Below are 24,410 nucleotides of genomic sequence, written 5' to 3' on the forward strand. Positions count from 1 at the left end.
TTTCGCGGTCTAGTCTCAAATTCTTTCTATAGGATATTTCCACTCGCATGTCTTCACATAAACGATTTGGATCACATCGTTTATAAATTATAAAGTGGGTCATATCCGTAGTGTCACCTATCTATGTACCACAAACCATTTATGTTATTACTTGAACATGATCCACCTGTATGTTAACTGCATAATGTTCAAGTTACATAAAATAATCTTGGATGTTTGTTTATTGGATTGAGTTATAGAATTTGAATGTTGAATAAAATAACTCCATATTTCATTAAATAAATAAGTTGTTTATTCATTATAAACCACAAGATTTAGGGCATAAACCCCAACAATCTTTCACTTGTCTTAAAGCTTGTCTTAAAGCTAGTGGAGTGTACAATACAACAATACAATAAAATAGGATATAAAATATGCCCAGTAACATCAATATCACTTGTTACAAGATTTCCCAAAATAGTGAATTTGTGTCCTCAATATTGATCTTAACAATGAAAATCGAGCGCATTTTTGCCATGTTGTCTTCATTACTGAGGTACCTAAGCCTTCAACAGGAGTACATGCTAAGTACAGTTGAGCTACTCACTTTGGTGGAACGTTGCTTTAGGATCATGAACAATGTCATTAGCCTTTATATGAAGTGGTTTGGAAGATTTTCCATCCATAACATTACAACTTTAAATTTATTGTATTTGAGAAGAGACACATGAAATTGTATCAAATAAAATGTAGACATTTTCTCATTATGCATTAACAGATGTATAATCTACATTTTCTAACTACACTTCCGAATTGACCTTCATGTCTTTTAATAGAACAATTCTCTTAAAATTTTCCATTTCAGTTCTTCCCCTGTTGTTTTTATTTCCCAACTTCTGTTGTAGACATTGGAATTCAAAACTATATTACTCTTAAACCCAATGTGGATGATTCTGGTTCTACCAAAGCTATCTCACCCTTCTTGTCACTGGCTTCCACCCCTGCATTGCCACCAACAGTAACATCTGGCCTACTTCTACTGCCCTCAGTGACGTTCCTTCTTTCGTTCATCTTGCGGTTTCTCGACCCTCCTTCCTCGTCCACAATTTCGTTGGCGACATCGGCATGACTGTGATCTTCTTCTTTGTCAGCTCTGCATTCAACATGGGATTTTCAGACACAAGCCAGCATACAAATGACTAGATGTTGTTTATTAAAAAAAAAAGAAACACATAGTGATTTCTAGGTTGATGTTTTCTGTCATGAGCCTACAGTTTTCGATATCCAGGGGTCGTAAAATATCGACGAAAGTTAAAGATGATAATTGGCTTTGAAGCTTGAAGGAAAACGATCTTAAATGCCTGGTTCTAAAACAAAGTTTCAACTCCGTTCCTAACTTTTACGGTATTTGGACTGGATGAAAGAATTCGATTCATGTTAATTTATATAAAGTTCTTAAACATATGTATGTTCATGATATTGTTTCCTAAAATATATGGTTACATTGTAAAGTCAACAGAGAAAAACTAGTTAGGCTAAATTAAATTTAAACTTCCCAAAAGAAAGTAGAATACGTACACTGAATAAATAACAAGCCCAACAACAACAGCAGCAAATGCCACAAAGTATATCCAGTCGACCTGCACAGCAGGTCATAGCATAAGTAAATCATTCGAGATAGGACTTTGTATTAAAATGAGATGTAGCATTTAATGTTACCAGACCTTCTCATGATAAGCAAAAATTCGTATTACAACAGCCCACATGTCTGAAGTTAGCAAAGACAGATTCAACATTGCCGCTCCATTGATCTAGGATGAAAGAAACACAAAGCTTCATGCAATTATCTGATGACTGATTACAAGAGAACACTACTTTCATTTGACAAGATGAAAATTTGAAAGCGAATCAGTTGGCATTAAGTGGAAATTCATTTGCTTCACAACAAGAAAACAAAATCCCAATACATAATTTTCTGTATCCATTATCTCAAAGATATATGGTATATCCTATCGAATCTTTAAATATATCCATTGAATTACTCAACTATATCTTATGAACTTCATTTCACACCGAAAACTATTCTAGGAGTGGTATGAATTCATTTGGACTATTATCCGTCTTGTACAACTTGTTGGGTGTGAAGATTTTGGTTCAGAGCAAACACTTTCACGGAGAGAATTCCTCAGCTCTCTCGAATGTGCAAAGTTTAACTTCTTCTTGTTCTTCTTTTATATATTTTCTAGTCTGACTTACTATTATTAATTCCCGAGTCGTATATATATAATATATAAAGCAAGGGAGCTTCTCCTGTAATTTTCTTAAAATCTGTGTGTTTTATAGGAGCTTCCCTTATAATTTTCTCGGAATCCTTATGTTCTGGCTGAGTTTTCTGCGTAGTGGAGGGATACCTAACATCTACCTTTTTTCAGACAATATTCTTGCATATTGACGCATATTGTTGGAAAATTGACAAAAATGACTTTTTTGGGATTTTATTTTGTATTTTTGATCTATTTTTTAAAATTAAGTTTTTTTTTTTACCCTATTGATGATGAAAATTGATGTAAGCATGAGAAATTTTAGTTGTACAATTACTCTTATGCCCCTTATTAACTTCTCACCTTTTAATTTCAACAACCAACCTACCAAATTAATTTACCAAAAATTCTCCACTACAAACATTTATTCATGGACGGGAATTAGTATACTTTGAACATATTTTGCATGTGTCTGGCCGGGAATTGGCCCATATTTGCATGGGCCCGACCGGGAACTAGTGTATTTTGAACATATTTTGCATGAGCCCGCCCGAGAATTGGCGCCTACTTGCATGGGCCCGGCTGGGAATTAGTGTACTTTGAATATATTTTACATGCGCCCGACCGGGAATTGGTGCATACTTGCATGAGCCCGACTGGAAATTAGTGTACTCTAAACATATTTTGCATGAGCCCGACTGGGAATTGGCACCTACTTGCATGGGCCCGAGTGAGAATTGGTGTACTTTGAACATATTTTGCATGCACTAGGGCGGGAATTAGTGCATACTTGTTTGGACCCGATTAGAAATTAGTGTACTTTGAACATATTGTTTTTTGACCTTGTCCCATACCCGGGCAGGTTGAAGACTGGGCCCAACAACAGTATATAACGTTCTCAGTTTCCACCCTGGTCGAGCGCCATTAGCCTCGCCTGGTCACATATCTAGTCAGCCTCGTATGAAACCCGACCGGGTGGAGACCGATTTTCAGAAAAAATGGTTCGATTTTTATAGAAAAATTAACTTTTAGGCTCCAAATTGTTCAGAAAACGTCGAAAATGATGTTCTAAGGAAAAAATTAACATTAAAAATGGGTGGGGTTTTGAGAGAAGGGTTGTGACTTTTGAAATGTTGAAGGGTATTATAGTAATTTTATATTATTAACAAAATTGTGAGGTAAAAAAATAAAATTTTTAAAAAGGATCAAATAGGCCATCTTTGTCAATTGTCCCATATGGTTAAACTTTAGAAGATCTAAAAGAATTCAATGACACATCCCTCTTGTTAATGGAAAAAACAAGTCACAAGTCTCATACCTGAAGCAATACAGGAACTAACGAGTAGAAGAGAAACATAGCCACTGAAAATCCAACAAATGGAAGTGCCTGGAATCATTAATAAAAAATGGACAAATCATAAAATCTTGTGAGAAGTAATGCCAACTCTTCTAACAATACTAAATGCAACCAGTAGAAAATGTAACATCCCGGCCCAAGTAAATTCAAACCTGCAACTCTTTACTACAAAAAAACTCAAAGAAGACAAAAAACCAACAAGAACACTAAAAGATAACTCGAAAACTCAAAGAACAAACAAGAACACTAAACGATAGATATATATTGCAATATGAATGAAAAATTTAAAACACCCTTAAAAAGAAGTATGCATATCTATTTGAGTTGATGTTAAGAGAGAGAGAATAGGAAACTTACTGCCCCAGCTGTCCAATTAATTGATTTTAACTCATTCCGCTCTATTATACTTCTATTAAAATCGTCAAGGCTCAAAGGTAGATAATGAATTTAGTCATATAAGACAGCTAAATGGTTAAATTAGAAATTTAGTCCCGTTGTGTGTCTATTTAATCACTTAACTTTAAGTATCTGTTTGGATCGATTAGAGAAAAAAATCATTTTTATTTAAACTATTTTGTTAAAAAATGTTTAAATAAACTTCTTAAATAGTTGCCAAACAATCCAATTTTTTCTAAAATAATTCATTCTAAAAATTAAATACTTGAAAAGTTAAACTAGACAGTAAACACACCCTAAATGTATCTAATAGTTTTTTAAACTTTTAAGTTTGTGTCTAGTAGGTTGTTGGATTTTAAGAAATGTCTAAACTTTCTATTTTGTTTTCAGTAGATTCCTGTAATTGCAATTTTGTGTCTAATAAATCCTTGACTCGTTCAATTTTTATTTATTTATTTTTTACATAAAATATTCATGGACCCACTAGATACACCATTAAAAGTTTTGAGTTCCATTAGACATAAAATTTAATATTATATATGTAGATCAAATATTAAAAAAAATTCAAATATGTCATAGACTTATTAGATACAAAACTGAATATTCAAGAATCTATTAGACATTTTTAAATTTCAGAGACCTATTAGACACAAGATTAAAAATTCAGTGATCTATTAGATACTTTTGAAAAATTAGGGATTAAATAGACACAAATCTTGGGACTAAACTTATCATTCAAAAGAAAAAAAAAAAAAGGGAAAGAAATTCAAAGTAAAAGCAATTGTTTCTTCCAAAGCTGATTGAATAAATAAATAAAAAAAGAAAATGAAGTAATAGGCTATATCAGCATTCAGAAAAAGACCATGACAGTATAAATAGAACTAATTGAACATCAGATGATGGATACATTTGGATTCCACTGATGATTGAACCAAAGAGTCCAAGCATTGCCATTAATTCAACTCTACCAGCATTCTTCACAAGGAATTCCTGAAAAGAACTGAAAATTAAAAAGAGCCAAGGACCATAGATTCATAACATGAAAAACAAAAAGAATAATTGAATTCCTAAGCAGAATATGATCATAATAGCATGTAAAAGAAATATCATAACAAATGATGAGCAAATATAGAACTTGAAAATATTCACTTTCGCAGCCTGCTTTACACATCCTTTCAATAAAGAATACTTCCCTGTTTTCATAAAAATTATAAATTATGCCATGATAAGATGAGTATGAAAAAAAAGGAAAGTATATGGGTCTTCACTAAAACCGACCAAAATCGAAAATTCGGTTTTTACTAAGGTGTGAGTTCGATTCGGTTTAACATTATACGGAAATCAAAATTTTTGGTTTGATTCGGTTGTGGATTTGGTACAACGTTTAAGAAAACCGAAAACCAAATCGTATCGAACTGAATATTTGTGATTCGGTTCGGTTTGGTATATATCGAATTAAGCAACTGCGAGATAAATACATACGTGTATATATATACACACACATTACCTCACTGACATTACTAACAGCATAAAGTGTAGCACCAGCAATAACCAGTGCATCCCCTTTAATGGGGTTGCTTCCTCCTGCAAACAAATGACTGAATAAGGCTCTAGCAACATGAAACTTATTTTGAGAGGAAAGAGATCACAATGTTACCTGCCCGGTCACCGGCATGAACATCGGAAAAAATAACTGCGACGATACCAGCCACACAGATTACGACACCGATTATCTTCCTCAGTCTATATTTTGTTTTCAAAAATAGCCAAGTGAACAGCAACACACAAGGGATTGCCCAACAATCAAGCAGCATGACACTTGTTATGGATGTGTATTGATAGGCCTTTACCACTGCAAAATAAATTAAAATGTGAACTGAGTCAGTTTTTATTCTTGAATCATTAGAATATATGAGATGCATAATGATATGATTTCAAGGGAACCTTGAATACATTAGACTTGAAGGCAAAAAGAGCTTCGTTTGAAAGATTACTACTGAATAATAGGGAAAGGAATTCAATAACAATGAAAATGGAATAAGAATATTGCAAATAGAATCTCCGGTTCAATTTCAACATTTACTTAGGTCCCATTTGGTAACCATTTTGTTTTTTATTTTTGTTTTTGAACATTAAGGTTATCTACTTCCAAATTTCTTCCTTTGTTATTTATTTTTTATCAATAGTTTAAAAAATCAAGCCAAATTTTGAGAACTAAAAAAAGTAACTTTAAAAAATTATTTTGTTTTTGGAATGTAGATGAAAGATGCAAATCATGGTAAGAAATGTAGATGAAATAGACTTAAATTTCAAAAACAAAAACAAAAAAACTAAATGATTACCAAAAATGGTCTACTATTAGTTACGAGATGAATCCCTTATTCCTAGTAGCTTGAATTCCCTTATTAATCATTCCGATCTATTGTTGTTCTTTATCCCGTTATTTTCTTGCATTAGTTGTGAACTCTGCTCTGTTTGACTCAAGAAGTTTGTAGCACCACGATTGGGAAAAAAACCTCAATTTTATGCTTATTAATTTCTTATACTGTGGGTCTCAAAAGTTTAGAACTCCGCAGACTAGTTTTTGCTCTAAACGCCCTCTAACAATTAAGTTTGGTCCGTTTAACCCAAAAGTTTTGAGATGTTTTATTTTATTATGTTAAGATTAAAGAAATTGAAAAATAGTAGCATCAACAGAGAACTTATGCACCAGAGAAGAAAAGGAGCTACAATTCTTACACACACAACATATAAAAATCCATAGCATAAACTAAGAAAAACACAATAATTTTACCAAGGTAATTGGCCTCTACATCTACTAATCCAAGCAGTATGTAGTAATACCATTTTGCCTGCATTGAAAAGAAGCATGTTATTTATTTAACCCCATTTGATAAAAAAAATTCCCCTTTCAAATTTGTACTTGTTTTTACTTACAATTTCTATATTTCATCCACCCGTTTCTAATTCTGTATAGAATTAAAATCTAAAGGTTAAAATCTTATTTGGTAATCATTTGGTTTTTGGTTTTTAATTTTTGAAAATTAAACCTACAACCACCTCTTATACCTCTAGATTTTTTTTTGCTTGATTATGTACTTTCTACCCATGATTTTTAAAACCAAGCAAAAATTTGAAAAAAAAAATAGTTTTTGGTTTTAAAATTTGGCCAAGAATTATACTCTTGTACTAAAGAAAGATGCAAACTATTGTAAGTAAATGGAAGAGAATAAACTTAATTTTTAAAAATAAAAAACAAAAAATAAATAATTATCAAACGAGTAAATATTGTAAATGCTTTCCTACTTAAACATTCAATTCAATTTTATAAATATTTACAAAAAATTACATACTAAAGCAATGAAATTATGAGTAAATAAGTTTACTTTTGGTCTCCTAGGGACCATTTAAGTATTGGGGACAAAAGAATCTACTTAAAAGTCAAAAGTTAAATACATTATTATTAGGTTTCGTATTGTCCACTTTACTTCATTCTGGTCCATGTACTAATTTCAATATTGGTCTTGTACTTTTAAAAAGCAACCATTTTGATTCCTTAGAAATGAAATAAAAATGAGAATGAGGGACTAAAATGGCCACTTTTTAAACGTGTAAGAACTAAGATGGACCTTTTAAAAATATAAGAACAAATTAAGGTAAAATTAAAAAGTACATAGACTAAATGAAACCCGAACGGAAAGTATTGAATAATATAGAAAAAGTAACCTTCATAGCTTTCCTTCTGGAAAGCATTGTGATCCCATAGACAAACGCCAAGAGCACATAATTTACAAAAGACTGTGAGGTAGGTGCATCAATTCCTAAAACAAAGCACAATATAAAGCATTAAATTCAGATTGCAATCAGAATAGCCTCAACTATTATTGCAATGAACAAAGAAGTTAGATATGAACAGAGATAATTGTATAAAATCTTCGTCGAAAGTCCGAAATGATTTTTGCCCCACTTTTTAAAACCTTAAGACTTTTTGCCTTCTTGCTTATATCATCAACAACCAAATTTACAAAATTACCCTTAACCGATTTATACTTTCTCCATTTCTTTTTCAGTTGCAGATCGAGAGAGAGGAGACCAAAGAGAGAGAGCCAGAGAGAGGAGAGCTAGAGAAAGAGAGGATAATTTTGGTAATTTCACTTGAATATGACATAAGTAAAACGTCAAAATAACTAAAATTATAAAAAGTAGGACATATTTCATTTTTTAATCCAAGAGAGTAAGAGAGCGAGAGTGCAAAAAAACGATGGTAAGAGAGCTAGATCGTGAGAGAAAGAGAGAGAGGAGAGCGATCGGTAAGAGGAAAGGGAGCGGGAGCGAGAGCGAGAGTAAGTGAGCGAAAAATTCATTACAGGTGGGCGAAGTTCCTTTTTGATAATTTCACTTGAATTTAATGTCAACAAAGGGTCAAAGAATCTCATTTTCAGAAAGTGGAACAAATCTCAATTTCCTTCCAAATTTTGGGCCATCCATCCGGCAAACCAAAAAAAAAAAACATGGGATTGATTAAAACAGAGGAAATGGAAATGGAAAGAGAAATGAACGAACCCTGTTTGGCAAGTTTAGAAGAAGAAAAGCCAGTAGAAGTGATGAGAAGAGACAGAATCTGTCCCAATCCAAGACCTATCCATGTTTTCTTCGTCCAAAGCGTCTTAAAACCTCTCATCTTCAATCCACAAAATTGAAAACAAAACCCTAGAGAAGGTTAATGGCATGAAAATTGGGAACAAAATTAAGGGAATAATGGTGAAATTTATTGTGTAAATGGATGAACAGCTTGCAAAATTGGACACTAAAATCCAGGGGCATGATTGTGAAGGTTTCTTTATCGTTTTCGAAAAATGATCTAAGCAAAGTGAGAAAACACTGAAAAATTGAAAGTATCGTAAAATTGAAAGAAATATACAAGTCAAAGCTACAGTGGCCGGATCATACGGCAATGTTATTTGTCAACTGGCACCATATGAATCTATTGCAACTGCTGTATTCTTATGCTATGCAACAACACAAAACCATAAACTTAACTTCAAGATTAGAAAAAAAAAACATTGACTTTGGAGTTTTATGTTGATAATATTAACAATGATTGGGCTATATCCATTTAGCATTAATCAAGATAAGAATGTTATTATTTTCCTTTTGATGACGAAAATATTATTCTTTTATTGTTGTCTATGTACTGAAACGAGTTGTTTATTTTCGTATAGAACGAGGATGAAGTATAAAAAATGAGATAATTGTAAGAAGTCTAAAAAAAAAAATTCAAATTTTGTCTTACTTTTTAAAACTTAATAATTTTGTCCTTTTGCTTATGTCATCATCACGAGATATTAAAGCATCCTTAGTTTTGTTTTTGCTGTCTTTCCTCTTCCGATTTTTTCTCTCCTTTTCCTCCTTTAGTTGCAAGGGTTGTCGGCTAGAACGTGTGTTTTCATTGGAGAGGGGATCATGACGTGGGTTTTCACCGGAGAGGGAGGTCGTCGAAACATGAGTTTTCATCGGAGAGGGGGATATCGGAATCACCTTCCACCATTGTGGGTTATTGCCCTCTTGAATCTCTTTATGCGTGGTGTAGGTTTTCGTTAGAAGTGAGTTTGTTTGTAGAGGAGAGGGGTGTTCGATTTTTTTGCTAGAAAGTGGCATTAGATCAGTGGCGAGATAGCAAAAGAGTAGAGAGAAGACCGAGAGTGAAGAGAGAAGATCGAGAGAGACGGGAGAGAAGAGCAAGAGAAAGAGCAATAAAGCAAGAGGCTGTATGCGATGAGTGATAACTTCACACGAATATTACGTAAGCAAAAGGAAATAAAATCTTGAAATTTAGATTTTTAATTGGAGAAGTAAAGTCGGGTTCAGTAAATTTAATAGTGACCAACCCTAGCAACCTCCTCTAACGAATAACTTTAGGGACTACCTCTAACGATCAACTCAATAGCAAACTTTGATGACCTCATTTGATCAACCCAATAGCAAACTCTTAATTCTAGCAGCAATCACCTTCGTAGGCTAGCTTTAGCGACCAACTGCATCGATTGCCTACAATGACGAACTCATAACAACTAATTCTAATAACTAATTAAATCAATCATATGCTAAAAAGAACTTAGCTAATAAAAGTATTTTTAAATTATTAGTTAAGAGTTTTTAATAGTTGTCCTTTATAATAATTTGATATTAATATAAAAGCTTTTAGTATATAGCCAACTAAATAAATTTGTATATAAAAACAATTTTGAGAAAAAGTAACCAAACACATAAGTGCTTTTATTTTAAGCAGTTTTATATAAATGCTTAAATAAAAATGAAGTAAAAAACATTTTTTTTTCTTATCAATCCAAAAGAGGGTTAGAGTTATTTTCCAACTATTTTATATGAATTTAAAGAGATACACAAGCCAAATTAACATGCAGATATTACCATTTTCTCATCTTTCATAACATTAAATATAAAATGACAATCTTCACTTATAAACCCCTAATTTAACAAAATGTTAATAAATTAACCGAGTATTAAATTAATAATTATTAGTTTAGAATTTTGAATGACTAAACTCGTAAAATTTAACATTTTAATTAGAGGAAGTCAGGTTGAATTGGGTAAATTTAACGTTTTATAGGTTCATTATTAAAACCTTAGAGCCCGTTTTACATGTTTTAATAATGAACTTAACATATAAAATTCATGGAGGACAAATTGATTATTGGTCCAATTTTTTTTAATATTAAAAAGAGTGTGAGACGTATATCATTGTGCAATTGACACTCTTGCACATTATTAAAAACTTTTAATGCTATATACTAATAGTTATGGGTCCCATTCTAATTAATAATATATAATTAAAAATCAAATAAAATTATAGAGCTGACTTTTTAATTATGATTTGATAATCATTCAATTTTTTGCATATAAAAATTATTTTCACCAAAGAATTTTTTTTCTCACTCTACTAATATTTTAAGAAATCAACATAAGTTAAAAAAAAAAAAGTAGTTTTTCAAATTTTATTTTTACTTTTAGAATTTGACTATGAAATCTATAGTTTCTTTAGAGATGTGAGAGCCGAATTTAGAAAAAAAAAACATAAATTTTGAAAAAATAAAATTAAAAAATAAAATGGTTAGAATGTGTAGTCTTAATTAAAATATTGATTTAGTCTTACGGCATGACCATTCTAATTTCCTTCTGTTTTCCCCACTTCTAAATTTTTAGTTTTAGCTTGTTTTTATAAAATCAAAATTATTTTACTAAAAAGTTTTTCATACATGGCAACAAATCTGGTGTGTATGACTTCAATTTAAACAATTTTATACCAACATTTATTATGAGTTGAATAATTTATTAAAAATATAGGATATGTTTGAATTGACTCGAAGAAAAAAATATTTTTAAAAAGAATTATTTTTATTTAAACTTTTTGATTAAAGTTATAAAGAATACACTTTTAAAGTGTTTTAATATTTTGAAGTGTTGTTAAACACTTTAAAATATTAAAAAATGATTTACTTTCAAAATTAAACATACTTGCAAAGTTAAACCAAATATACTCCTAATCAATAATAACTAAAATATTTTTTCTTTGCAAAAAAAGAAAAAGAAAATCTAAATTTAGAGAGTAAAACAAATTTTTTGAAAGTTTAGCAAACAAAACGAGATAAGATTTAAATCAACATAATTTACTAAAAGAAAATTGTTGGAGGAAATGATATATAAAGATTTAATATACTGATAAACTGATTACACATAAATTAGAAACAGTACACCCAATGTATAATATTCAAACTCAAATGTAAGTTAGATGATGTAAAAAAACTTAGAAATGGAAATAATTAAATACTTGAAAAAACCTAAAACCTTTCGAGATTCAAGATGTAGTCGAGACATGTTTTTGATAAACATTATCCTGAAGATAATTATTCACTCTACACAGGCTGCTAGCAGACTACAACGATTGTCTTAGTAGGATATATTGACTAACTCCGGTAGAATTGCAACCTCAAATTACTTAGATCTGGCAAAACTCTTGAAAATTTGCTATTAACTCAATTAAAGAACAAAAGAAAAAAGGAAGGAGATAACTCTTCAATTTTGAAATGAGATGCTACAAATGAAGAACCACTTTGCTATTTGGGTTAGCAATTTAGTAACTTTTCAAAAAATAAAATAAAATAAAATAAATACAAAAATTAAGACATTTGTCAAATTTAACTCAATTGAATTGTTACTTGACCAAAATCAAATATAACTCATTCAAGATAAAGAAATTACAAATTTAACTTTCATTTATGTTAAATTTGTACATGAAACCATCCTCTAATTTGAAATTTCAATCTAATTTGAATGTTTCTAACATTGAATTTATTCTACATAATTAAATTTGTTTGTTTATGTTTCAATATTCAAATGTTACTTTCTAAATATCCAACAAAAATCTGGTTTTATCCTTAGAAATTCGAATGAGTAAGATCACCCTTTCCAACTTTCTGTATTTTTTTTTTTCGCTAAAAATTCATTTATCCCCTGTTAGACTTCATATGATGGTTACGAGTTGTACTTTTATTCTAAATTCATATTCATAAACTTCATAAAGGTGAGTAAATTTGTATTCCAAGTTGTTGGAAACGGCAACACCCTCAGGATAGTAGCAAATGTTTGGAGTTGAAACTACAAAACAAAAGCTTGTTATAGGCTGAACCGCAGAGCTCACTCTCTTTAAGACGTTTCATGGCTCTGTCCAAGTGTGCAAGTAGGTCAAGAATTACTGCCACGTTGTTCCTCGGATAAAACAACCCAAAAAAAGACTCGATCGAAAATGCACCGTTATCGACCGGAACACACACCTTTCTGACTGAATGCTCGAAAAACGAAATAGGGAAAGAAAATCAAAGGAGAGTGATTGAGAATGGAAAAGAATTAGTTTTTTGCTTTGAACGCTAAAAGACGTGTCTTTTATAGGCCTTCAGAGCTAAACTACCGTGAGAAGAAAATGCCTCCAGCCTCTGAACGTGCACGTGGAAGGCGGACGGAAGACGCGAGCGAGGAAGACAAAATATATATTTTTCTTTTTAATAAATAAATAACAAAAATAAAATAAAAAATAAAAAACAATATTTTTATTGAAAACGCTCGTCCGACCGGACGGACGACGACGTGCGTGTGGGACGTCCACCGAACCCACATTGATCTATCTCCTCACTCCCTCTAAAACATGGGTACCCCTTGGGGCCCAATCCCATAGCCCAAGGCTAGAGTATAAAAAGGAGACTCCCTTTTCAAAATCCACCAATGTAGGATTCTCAACCAAAGGTTGTTGTTTTTTTTTTTTTTTTTTTTAAACAAAGTTAAATTTTCACCCAACAATCTCCACTTGAAAATTTAAACATATGAAAAGCAAAATTTTCATCGAACAGTTTCAATATATACAACACTGTGCATAAGTAAAGGTATCTTATGACTTGAACCATTACGTAGTGTAGATGATTCAAAATATACTAGAGTAACTCTTGGTTTTGAACTCTATCTCTAACAACATCTCACACAGTATCATTAGGGTGTAGTTCGAAAGTCTGTGCTTTAAGGCCTAACATGTGTATAGTAAACGCTCTAGAGAGTTCGCCTAAAAAATTCCATAGGAAGCAGCCCCCACTTCCACATTCACATAGGTGAGTCTATCAAGAATACACCTGTAGCTAGGTACCCCACTTGTCATCAAGTATAGATCTCATTAAGAACTGAGTTCAACCTCTCTTACGCTTCAGGATATCATGCTCAGATTCTAAGTCATAGGAATGGAACTCTGTTTATTTTAACATGATTCATACATATCACTTGTGATTAGTTCTTACGTGTTGAATCTGTTTCTTTGGATCTCCAGTCTATAGGTTGGGTTTTCCTCACAATGATTCATCTTTCTATAGACATGAGTCTCATCATTTCTAAGGTTTTGAAAACCTTCTCATTGGCTAGTCCTTTCATCAAAGGATCTACCAAATTTTCATCAGTCCGTATATGATCCACTCTAACTGCACCAGTAGTGAGAAACTCTCTAATGGTACTATGCTTAAGATGTATTTTTCGTCTCTTTCCGTTGTAGTAACGGTTATGAACTTTTGCGATTGTTGCAGTACTATTGCAATTGATCAATATGATTGGTACCAGCTTTTCCCTTAAGGGAATCTATGATAGCAGACTTCTAAGCTAGCCTGCTTCTTCACTAACTGTCGGTAGTGGTATCATTTCTGACTCCTTCGTAGATTGGGCTAAAATAGTTTGTTTCTTGGACTTCTAAGAGACAGCTCTGCCTGCTATATTAAAGATATAATCACTTGTAACCTTTGAATCATCCGAAAGGGAGTTCCAGTCAACATCACTGAACCCTTCCAGGACAGTGGGAAACTTCTAATAATATAATCCTAGATTTTGGGTTTTCTTCAAGTACCTCATAACTCTTTCTATAGTATTCCAATGCTCTTTACTAGGTTTGCTTGTAAACCTGTAAAGTAATCCTACAACATAAGTTATGTCAGGCCTAGTGCAGTAAGCAACGTATTTAAGACTGCCTATGATGCTCGCATACTTAGATTGATTAATACTGTCACCAATATTCTTGAACAACTTAACACTAAGGTCATAAGAAGTATAGACTGGTTTACATTCAAAGTAATTATATTTCTTTAGAATCTTTTTTACATAGTGAGGTTGATCCAAATAAATTCCCTTTTTAGACCTAGTCACTTTTATGCCTAATATTACACTAGCTTCTCCTAAGTCTTTCATGTCAATGTTTGCACTCAATACAGATTTCACATCATTTATGACGTGCAAGTTCGACTCAAAGATTAACATATCATCTACATATAGACACAGAATAGTGCAAAGATTATTTTCAACCTTATAGTAGATGCATTTGTCACTTTCATTAACCTTGAAACCTTTAGATTGGATTAGGTTATCAAACTTTTAGTACCATTACTTAGGAGCTTGTTTCAGACCATAGAAAGATTTGTCTAGTTTACACACCTTATTTTCTTGACCATGGACTACAAAACCTTCAAGTTATTCTATGTAAATCTTTTCTACAAGTTCACTGTTTAGGAAGATGGTCTTTACATCCATCTAATGTACTATGAGATTATAAAGCAGAGAAAATAGGACACAGATTGAGGTAATTCTAGTGACGGGGGAGAAAATGTTAAAGAAGTCTATATTTTCTCTTTGTCTAAAGCTCTTTGCCACTAACTTGGCTTTTAAACTTGTCAACTATTCCATCAGGTCTAAGTTTTTTCCGTAAGATCCATTTGCACCCTATTGCCTTGCAACCTGAGGGTAGATCTACTAAGTGTCAAGTCCTATTTGACTCAAGAGACTCCAGCTCATCATTTATGGCTTCTTGCCATAAGTTGGCATCTACAGAGGATAAGACAACTTTTAGATCTTCGGGATATTCTTTTATATTGTAGGTCTGGAAGTCAACCCCAAAATCTTTGGTGGTTTAAGTTCTCTTGCTTCTTCTAGGTTATGGGTTGGTCTTCTCTATAGAGGTAGGGTTTCTAACAGAGTTTAGACTATTTGATCCCAAGCCCCCACCATTTCTTGATTTAAAAGGAAATCTATCCTCAAAGAAGTCGGCATTGTTTGACTCAATGATAACTTGGTTTACTAGATCATAAAACCTATAAGCTTCACTATGATGGAAAAATAGGCACATGCAGCGGAATTAAAGACCAATTTTACTGTAATTGCACAAAATTAACATACAACCCTAGATTAATTAATTAGGATTTTTTTTGAAATATTACCTTTGAAGCTCTTGAAACGCTTCTATCTCTACCGAACACGAACCGGACAACCACTAGAGCTGACCTACTATCCTTTGGACTCAGAACCGGGTTGTGGGACCCGATGGATGAAGAAACCGAGAGAGAGAAAAAGATGGAAAAAGGAGATGGATTTTTCTTTTTGGTTTGGGCTTTTTTTTTAAGCCCAATTTAGAAACTAAATTTTGGCAAAATTGTCAAAAGTTTTCTATCCAATTTGAAAGTCCAAATTTATAGAAAAAAGCCATGCAAAAATTGCATGAAACAAATTCATAAAAACCCAACACCTCAAAATTCACTATGTAAGTGGACTTGATGTCTCCACCATAAGCCAACACCTAGCCCACTATCTTATTAGTGGAATTATCCAACAAAAGTTTGGATTTTTCCACTAACTTTAGTCAAAGGGCAAAATGGTCATTTTGTCAAAGTCAAATTTTGACCGAAAAGTCAACATTTTGACTTTTTATGATTTTTTTCGTGTTGACTAATTTTGACCTCTCGAGCATGAATCCGTATTCATTTTCTCGAAATTCAAATCACATTTGAATATAAGGCCGGTCAAAGTTTGACTTTTCAAAGTCAAAAGTTAATTTTTTGACTTTTTACATCTTTGACCATTTCCATTATTTTCGAGCTTCCGAATATGAACGTATTCACATTCTTGATATTTAAATCACATTTAATCATTAAAGCTGTATCTCTAAACTGAAAACCGACCACTATATCACATATACTTGTCGGTTTCTCTCTCTTCACCTAATTCAAACAATTCGAATCATTCCATCATACTGTTATAAGTTTATTCCATATAAGCTAGTAGGGGAACCTAATGGACCTATAGATCATGGGCTCCAACGATCTGAGATTAGCTGGCTAAACTTTTTTAGATGGAGCTAATCAATATTCGTTAACTAACGAGTCATTCCATTATAGTCCCGTAGTTGCATACCCCTCACTATAGATATATTTGTGTCCATATGATATAACCATGATTAGTAAGCTAATCCTTCACAGGTTGTTCGTAATCTCAGCTGGGTCATAAAAATCGTTTTACCCCCAAGACTACATCTTGTTCCTTAAGTTCCACTAATCCTCTAATAAACAATTGGTTTAAGGTCCAACCTATAAACCGAACCCCTCTCGGGTCAAGGAGAGGGTGGGGCCCCTTGTTCAAGACCTGGATTCAGTACTAAAGAGAACAACCTATCTACTATCCCTATAACGAGTAGGAGTGAATTCTGTCTTGCACCCTATGTTCCTAACTATCCACTTGATCTTACCCTTGAAATGGGAGGCTTATTGGGCCAGCGATAATGAGCTGCCCTCACCTATGCAGATCTAAGGATAATTCCAAGTGAACAGGAGTTCATAATTAACTTAGGATTAAGATTAAGTTACCTAGGTCATCAATTAACAAAATAGTCAATTTTATACATAAAACGACGTTTAGAACGTAAAAAGTAACTATTTCATGGTTCATTCTTATGTAAACTCTTTACATAGGATGCCCCCACTTTCATGTCTCCACATGAACGGTTTAGGATCACATCGTTTGTACTAACTACAAAATAGGCCGCATCCATAGTGTCCCCAGAATAAGACGCCTAACCTTATTCATATACTATAGACCATTTTAGCTATATATTTGAACTTGATGCATATTTATGTCACTACATAAAGTTCAAACTTAAACTTAATAGCCTCGAATCCTTAGTTTATTGAATTCATGAATATAGAATTTAATTTTACTAAATATTTTCAATAATAGCTTTATTGAACAAGAATATGATATTACAAACTACGAGTTTTAGGATATAAAATCCAACAAACTCCCACTTGGACTAAAACTCCTAGTAGGATCAAACGATGTTGAATTTAACTGTGAGAAATTAATATTACATATGAGTATAATAAATATATGAATACAATAAACTAGGGCATTCACGCCCAACATAATCTCCACTTGTCCTAGTTTAGAAATACTGTAGACCTAAACTCTGTAGGTGACCCTAAAAAACTTTAGCCGTGAAGGTTTTTGTAAAAGGATCAGCAATGTTTTACTCAGAAGGTATCTGGGTCACTACAACGTCACCACTGTGCACGATTTTTTGGATAAGGTGGTACTTGCGTTCGATGTGCTTTCCCTGTTTATGGCTTCGAGGTTCTTTTGAATTTGCAACTGCACCGCTGTGTCACAATACAAGGTGATGGATAGATGCATATTTGGAACAACTTTCAAATCTGTCAAGAATTTCCTCAACCATACTGCTTCTTTTGCTGCTTCACATGCAGCTACGTATTCAGCTTCCACTGTGGAGTCTGCAATACAATTTTGCTTCACACTTCTCCACACTACTGCTCCTCTATTCAGAATGGACACTGATCTCGGTGTAGATTTTCTTGCATCTTTATTGGTTTGAAAATCAGAGTCAGTGTATCTAGTAAGGATCAAATCCTTAGTACCATATCCGAGCATGTAGTTCCTCGTTCTCCTAAGATACTTGAGGATATTCTTAACGACAGTCCAATGATCATATCTAGGATTGGACTGATACCTACTGACTATCCCTACTGCGTAGTATATGTCAGGTCTAGTATATAACATTGCATACATCAGGCTCCCTACTGCGGAAGCATAGGGAATTCGTCTCATATCCTTAACCTCTTGAGGTGTCTTAGGACATTGATCCTTTGACAAATGAATTCCATATCTGTAAGGTAATAGACCTCTTTTGGAATTCTGCATCTTATACTTAGACAACATTTTGTCTATATAAGTTGCTTGAGACATGGCTAGTGTTCTGTTCGTGCGGTTCCGAATAATCTGAATCCCGAGAACATACTATACATTTCCTAAATCTTTCATTTGGAACTGCGTTGCTAGCCATTTCTTGATGTTAGTTAGGTAACCTACTTCATTCCCAATGAGTAGAATATCGTCAACATATAAAACTAAGAACACTATAGTAGAATTAACGATCTTCTTGTAAACACAGGCTCGTCAACATTCTATTCAAAGCCATAAGATTTGATCGCAGTATCAAATACTATATTCCAAGATCTAGAAGCTTGTTTCAACCCATAAATGGATTTTTGAAGCTTACAAACCTTTTGTTCTTGATCCTGTGCAATAAACCCCTCTGGTTGAGCCATATAGATACTCTCTTCAAGATCGCCGTTTAGAAAGGCTGTCTTGACATCCATCTGCCAAATTTCATAGTCATAAAAGTGGCAATGGATAATAGTATTCTAATCGACTTAAGCATGGAAACAGGAGAGAAAGTTTCTTCATAGTCCACTCCCTCTCTCTAGGTATAACCCTTTGCCATAAGTCAAGCTTTAAAAGTCTGTACTTTACTGGCTTGGTCTCATTTTCTCTTATGGATCCACTTACAACCAATTGGTTTTACATCATTTGGTTGATCTACATGTTCTCAGACAGAATTGAAGTACATAGACTCCATTTTGAGGTCCGTGGCTTTGACCCATTGATCATGGTCCACATCTTTTATCGCCTGTTTATAGGTCAATGGATCTTCTGTGCTGTCATCAGGTATGACGACTTGTGTTTCTGTTAAACCCAAGTAACGGTCAGGCTGATAAACAACCCTCCCACTACGTCGAGTCATTCTCAACCCTTGAGAAGGAGTTGACCAACCAGATGCACTAGTTTTATCTACTACTTTAGTAGATGAACTAGCTCGATCTGTAGCGTCTTTGGAAATTTCATTCAATACTAGTCTACTGCGAGGTTGATGACTTCTTATGTGGTCTTCATCTAAGAATGTGACATTTTGCAATATAAATATCTTATTCTCTTGAGGATCGTAAAATATACCACCTTTTGTTTCTTTTGGATAACCTATAAATAGCCATAGTTTTGAACGACGTTCCAATTTTTTAGGATTTTGTACCAATACGTGTGCCGGGCATCCCCAAATCCTAAAGTGACGTAAACTACGTTTACGTCCTTTCCATAGCTCATAAACTTTTTCTGAAACACTTTTAAAGGGAGCGTTGTTCAAAATATGTACAGCAGATTCAAGTGCATATCCCCAAAAGGAATCAGGCAATTGAGCATAGCTCATCATAAAGCGAACCGTATCTAATAAGGTTCGGTTTCTTCTTTTTGATACACCGTTCTGTTGAGGCGTACTAGGTGCAGAGAGTTATGACTGGATCCTATTTTCTATCAAATAGTCTTGGAATCGTATGTCCATATACTCTCCACCTCGATCTGATCGAAGTGTCTTTATTGTTTTACCTAATTCATTCTCAACTCCAGTCTTATGTTCTTTGAACTTTTCAAGAGAATCAGACTTGTGTTGAAGCAGGTAGACATGACCATACCTTGAATAATCATCAATAAAACTGATGAAATATTCATACCCACCTCGAGCCTTGACATTCATTGATCCACAAAGGTCCCACAAGGGTACTTTTGCTCTGAGACCTTTTCCTAAAAAAGATCTCTTGGTCATCTTTCCTTCAAGACAAAATTCACACGGAGGTAAAGAGTTATCTTCCATCCGACTTAAAAGTCCACTCTTGACCAATCTCCGAATCCTATTGAGATTTATGTGACCAAATCTTAGGTGCCATAGATAGGTGTTGGAAGAAACCTTTTGTTTTTTTTATTATGTGTTTCTAATGTTCTAAACATTTCAGTATTTAAAACAAAAGTAAAATCAGAGTAGTCATCAATAAAAGTAATAAAATATCTTTTTCTGTTCCTAGTCAAGATGCCATCAAATTCATATAAATCAGAATGAATTAAATCTTGAGGCTTGGAAATCCTAAGTACAAATTTATGCGGAGTTTTAGTAATTTTAGCCTGGATAACTTAGGTATCATTTCCAGCCTAATCATGTTAGTAATTAATTTTTTATTAACATGACACAATCTAGCATGCCAAATATTCATAGAACACTCTAAAGATTTCATTTTATTAAGGTGTAGATTTAATTTGAACATTCCTTCAGTTGTATACCCTTTCCTTACGAATACATTATTTTTGGTAAAAGTATATAGGTCTGCCCCTATGGTTTGAGTAAATCCGACTTTTTTGAGGAGATAGCCCGAGATAAGTTCTTTCTTATCTTTGAAGTGTGTAGGAAGTCCTTCAATGTAAGGGTCTTCCTATAGGTAAACTTAAGGTCCACCTTACCGATTCTAACAACTTTTGTGGAGTAGTTAACCCTCAACAAAATATTCTTATCCTTAGTTTCAGTATAAGTTTTAAAGAGACTAAGGTCGTGATAGACATGGCACATAGCGCCAGTATCTATCCACCATCCTTCAGAATAATAGATCACATTTACTTCTGTGTTTATGGAAACTAATGGTTCTTTTGTCAGGTTCACCTGACCAGCAGGACGACGCCTGTTCCTACAGTTCCTAGCCATGTGTCCAGGTTTATTACAATTAAAGCAAAGGAACTGTACCATTTCTTCTGAAGGGGGTTTCTACTTTTTCTGTTAGTTCTGGTTGCTGGAACCACAGTTTTGACCTTTCCTCTTTGTCACTTTTGACTTTTGGTCAGGTTTTACCATGGTAGAAGCGAATATCCCAGGTACAACATTCACCTCCTCATTGGGGTTCTACTTTTAGGCTTCCTCCTCAATCCTTAGCCAGGTGATGACACTTTCGAAGGAAAACTCTTTGGTCTTATGCCTCAATGTGTTCTTAAAGTCCTTCCACAAAGGGGGTAGTTTATCAATAATAATAGTAACTTGGAATTGTTCTTCTAGAGGCATACCTTCAGTTATTATCTCATGGGCTATCTTTTGCAGTTCGTGGGACTGGGCTTCCACAGATTTTTCATCTGTCATCTGGAACTTTGAGATAACAATTGACAACATATTTCTTGGACCCAACCTCAGTGTCGTACTTCTTTTGCAAGGCGTTCCAGACCTCCTTTGCTGTCTTCATTGTGCTATCATAGTCATATAGATCATTAGTCAAACCATTTAGTATAAATTCTTACATAGAAATTCTTTCTCCTCCCAGTCAGTAGCTTCTTTTATATGTTGTTCGGTTGGGTCTTCTAACGGGACGATTGGTTTATACCTGGTACATGCGTCGGCTACTTTCTTGAGGGTAAGAAAGAACAACATCTTTTGCTTCCACCATTTGAAGTTTGCTGCTTCGAACCGAAATAGACGGTTAAGGTTGGATGTCATAATGTCATTGTTGCTGGTGAGGGCCATTTGCGAATTGGTAGAAAGGCGTCTTAAAATTGTTAGAAGCAGCAACGCTCTTAGGATAGCAGCAAATAATTGGGAGCTGGACCTACAAAACAGAAGCTCGTTATAGGCCAACCTCTAAACGTGCGCGCGGAAGGCAGCTGACCGGAAGAAGCTGACGGAAGATGCGAGCAGGGAAGACAATATATATATATATATATATATATATATATATATATTCTCCTTTTAATAACTAAACAACAAAAATAAAATAAAAAATAAAAAAATAATATTTTTATTGAAAAATAATCACACACATGTTCGACCGGATGGACGGCGGCGGCAGCGTGCATGTGGGACGTCCATCAAATTTACATTGGTCTATCTCCTCACTCCTTCCAAAATATGGATACCCCAGCCCAAACTCATAGCCCAAAGTTGGTGTACAAAAAGGAGACTCCCTTTTCAAAATCTAACAATGTGGATTCTCAACCAAAGGTTGGTTCCCTTTAGTTTTATTTATTATTTTTTTATATATATAAAAAAACAAAGTTAAATTTTCACCCAACACAAGCCTTTAATTATTTTATCAAATTATAGACCTTAAACTTGAATAATTTTATTATTTTTTTTGTTAGGAGGTTTTAACATTTATCCACTAACTTTTTAAGAATAACAACATAAAAAACTCCAAAAATCGTGAATCATGCAACACATTGACCTTAATGATTATCTTGTGGCATATTGGAAGCAATGAAAGAATTACTAGATGCCTCTCTCATGGAAACTAATGGATTCATTCTAACATTTTATTTAGTCATGTTTGTTGAGTTAATTCTTGTATAAAAATACAATATCGATTAGGTTTTACTTTGTGGATAGTTTGATAAAGAGAGAAATATTGTCGGGCATGTATATAATATGTCAGTCAAAGATCGATATAATTCATGGCCCAAACCAACCTCCTCATCCCCGATCTCAACCAAGGATGAAGCCAAGGTCGGGCCTCCAAAATTGATGAACAGGGAATGCTAAATGTATGCCTTCAAAGGTATTGTCACTCGATCACTTGTATTTATTTTCGAAACATGCTGTAATTTAGTCTTTAATGCATAATCGTTTCTGTTTGGCTGTAAATGTATGTGTTCTTTCTCAATGGAGTTTGGAACGATCTGTTTCCGCTCATTGGTTCTCTAGTTTTAGAGTTCCTTTAACTTTAACATTCATCAGACCATAGAGGTCTGAATGTATAAGTTCCAGGGGTTCTTTGGCACGTAGACCTTTTTCAGTAAACGATCTTTTAACCATTTTTCCTTAAGACACGATTTACAGGGAGGTAAAGAACTATCTTCTAACGGATTTAGATGACCGTTTTTAACTAATCGATTTATGTGACCAAGTCTGAGGTTCCAAAGATAGGCGTTAGGAGAAATTTTTCGTCTTTTATTTTGTGTTTCTGCTGTTTTAAACATCTCTATATTTAAAATGGCTTTTGCTTCAGTTAGTTTTAATACATACAAGTTATTTTCAAGTCTAGCAGAACAAATATGAACACCTCTTGGAAAAACGAACGCTTCATTGATTTCAAAAGATACTTTATACATATTTTCTAACAGACAAGATATGGAGATCAAGTTTCCTTTCATTTTGGGTACATAATATACATTCCGTAATAAAATGAAACATTCTCTAAAATATAACTTGATGTCTCCTACTATTTTAGCTGAAATTACTTCTTATGTTCCAACCTTGAAAGTCATTTTATGTTCTGAGAGTTCAGGCCAAGAACTAGTTTCCTGTAGAAAAGTGCAAACATGGTTAGCGACGCCTGAATCTAATATCCAGGTTAAGTGAGAACTTTCCACTAAGCATGTTTCAATTACAAGTAAATTTGATTTACCTTGGTTTTCCTTTTCTGCTCTCTTTTTAGCCAGATAGTTTGGGCAGTTGCATTTCTAATGCCCGTCTTCTCAATAATGAAAACATTTTCCTTTAGGAGCTTTGGTTTTCTTAGTAGTAGGTTTCTTCTTCCTAGATTTCTTCTTCCCTTTTACCCTTCTTCTTTATTTAGATGCTTTTATCTTTAGAAGAGGAAAGGGTAAACTTCTTTTTGTCTGAAGGCTTCATTCCGGAAGATGATCCCTTTAGATTTTTTTTTTCTGTGAAACAACCTTTTCTTCACTTTCTTTTAATCTCATCATCAATTGGTAAGTCTAGAGTTTGTTCCATAGAGTAGAAAAGTTGTAATTAATCTTATTCAATATAGCATTAGTTTGGAAGGTCAATAAGCTCTTCGAAAGAGACTCCAAAATCATACTAACTTGACTAGTCTCATCTATGTTAGCGTTGTGAGCTTCTGCAATGTTAAAATGGACCATCATGTCCGGGGCTGCTCCCTAACATT

The 24,410-nt window shown here is 33.5% G+C and overlaps 1 protein-coding gene across 3 annotated transcripts; it reads right to left on the reverse strand.

The window, feature by feature from the left end:
• Positions 1–457: 457 nt before the first annotated feature.
• Positions 458–8,779, reverse strand: LOC120073626 (solute carrier family 35 member F1-like). 3 transcript variants are annotated; one of them, XM_039026437.1, is made up of 11 exons: positions 8,557–8,779; positions 7,720–7,814; positions 6,788–6,845; positions 5,651–5,845; positions 5,501–5,577; positions 4,901–4,983; positions 3,955–4,003; positions 3,559–3,627; positions 1,704–1,790; positions 1,558–1,619; positions 458–1,132 (listed from the first exon to the last, which is right to left on the reverse strand). In XM_039026437.1, the coding sequence occupies exons 1-11, from the start codon at positions 8,672–8,674 to the stop codon at positions 901–903; spliced, it is 1,125 nt and encodes a 374-aa protein (XP_038882365.1). In that variant the 5' UTR covers positions 8,675–8,779; the 3' UTR covers positions 458–900. The 3 variants fall into 3 exon arrangements, with proteins under 3 accessions (XP_038882365.1, XP_038882361.1, XP_038882368.1); XM_039026433.1 differs by having other exon boundaries at positions 459–1,132; positions 3,955–4,006; positions 8,557–8,674; XM_039026440.1 differs by lacking the exon at positions 8,557–8,779 and adding an exon at positions 8,027–8,188 and having other exon boundaries at positions 465–1,132; positions 3,955–4,006.
• Between the last annotated feature and the right edge of the window lie 15,631 nt (positions 8,780–24,410).

The sequence above is a fragment of the Benincasa hispida genome, chromosome 1 (assembly GCF_009727055.1).
Source record: "Benincasa hispida cultivar B227 chromosome 1, ASM972705v1, whole genome shotgun sequence".
In the NCBI taxonomy this organism is placed as follows: Eukaryota; Viridiplantae; Streptophyta; class Magnoliopsida; order Cucurbitales; family Cucurbitaceae; genus Benincasa; species Benincasa hispida.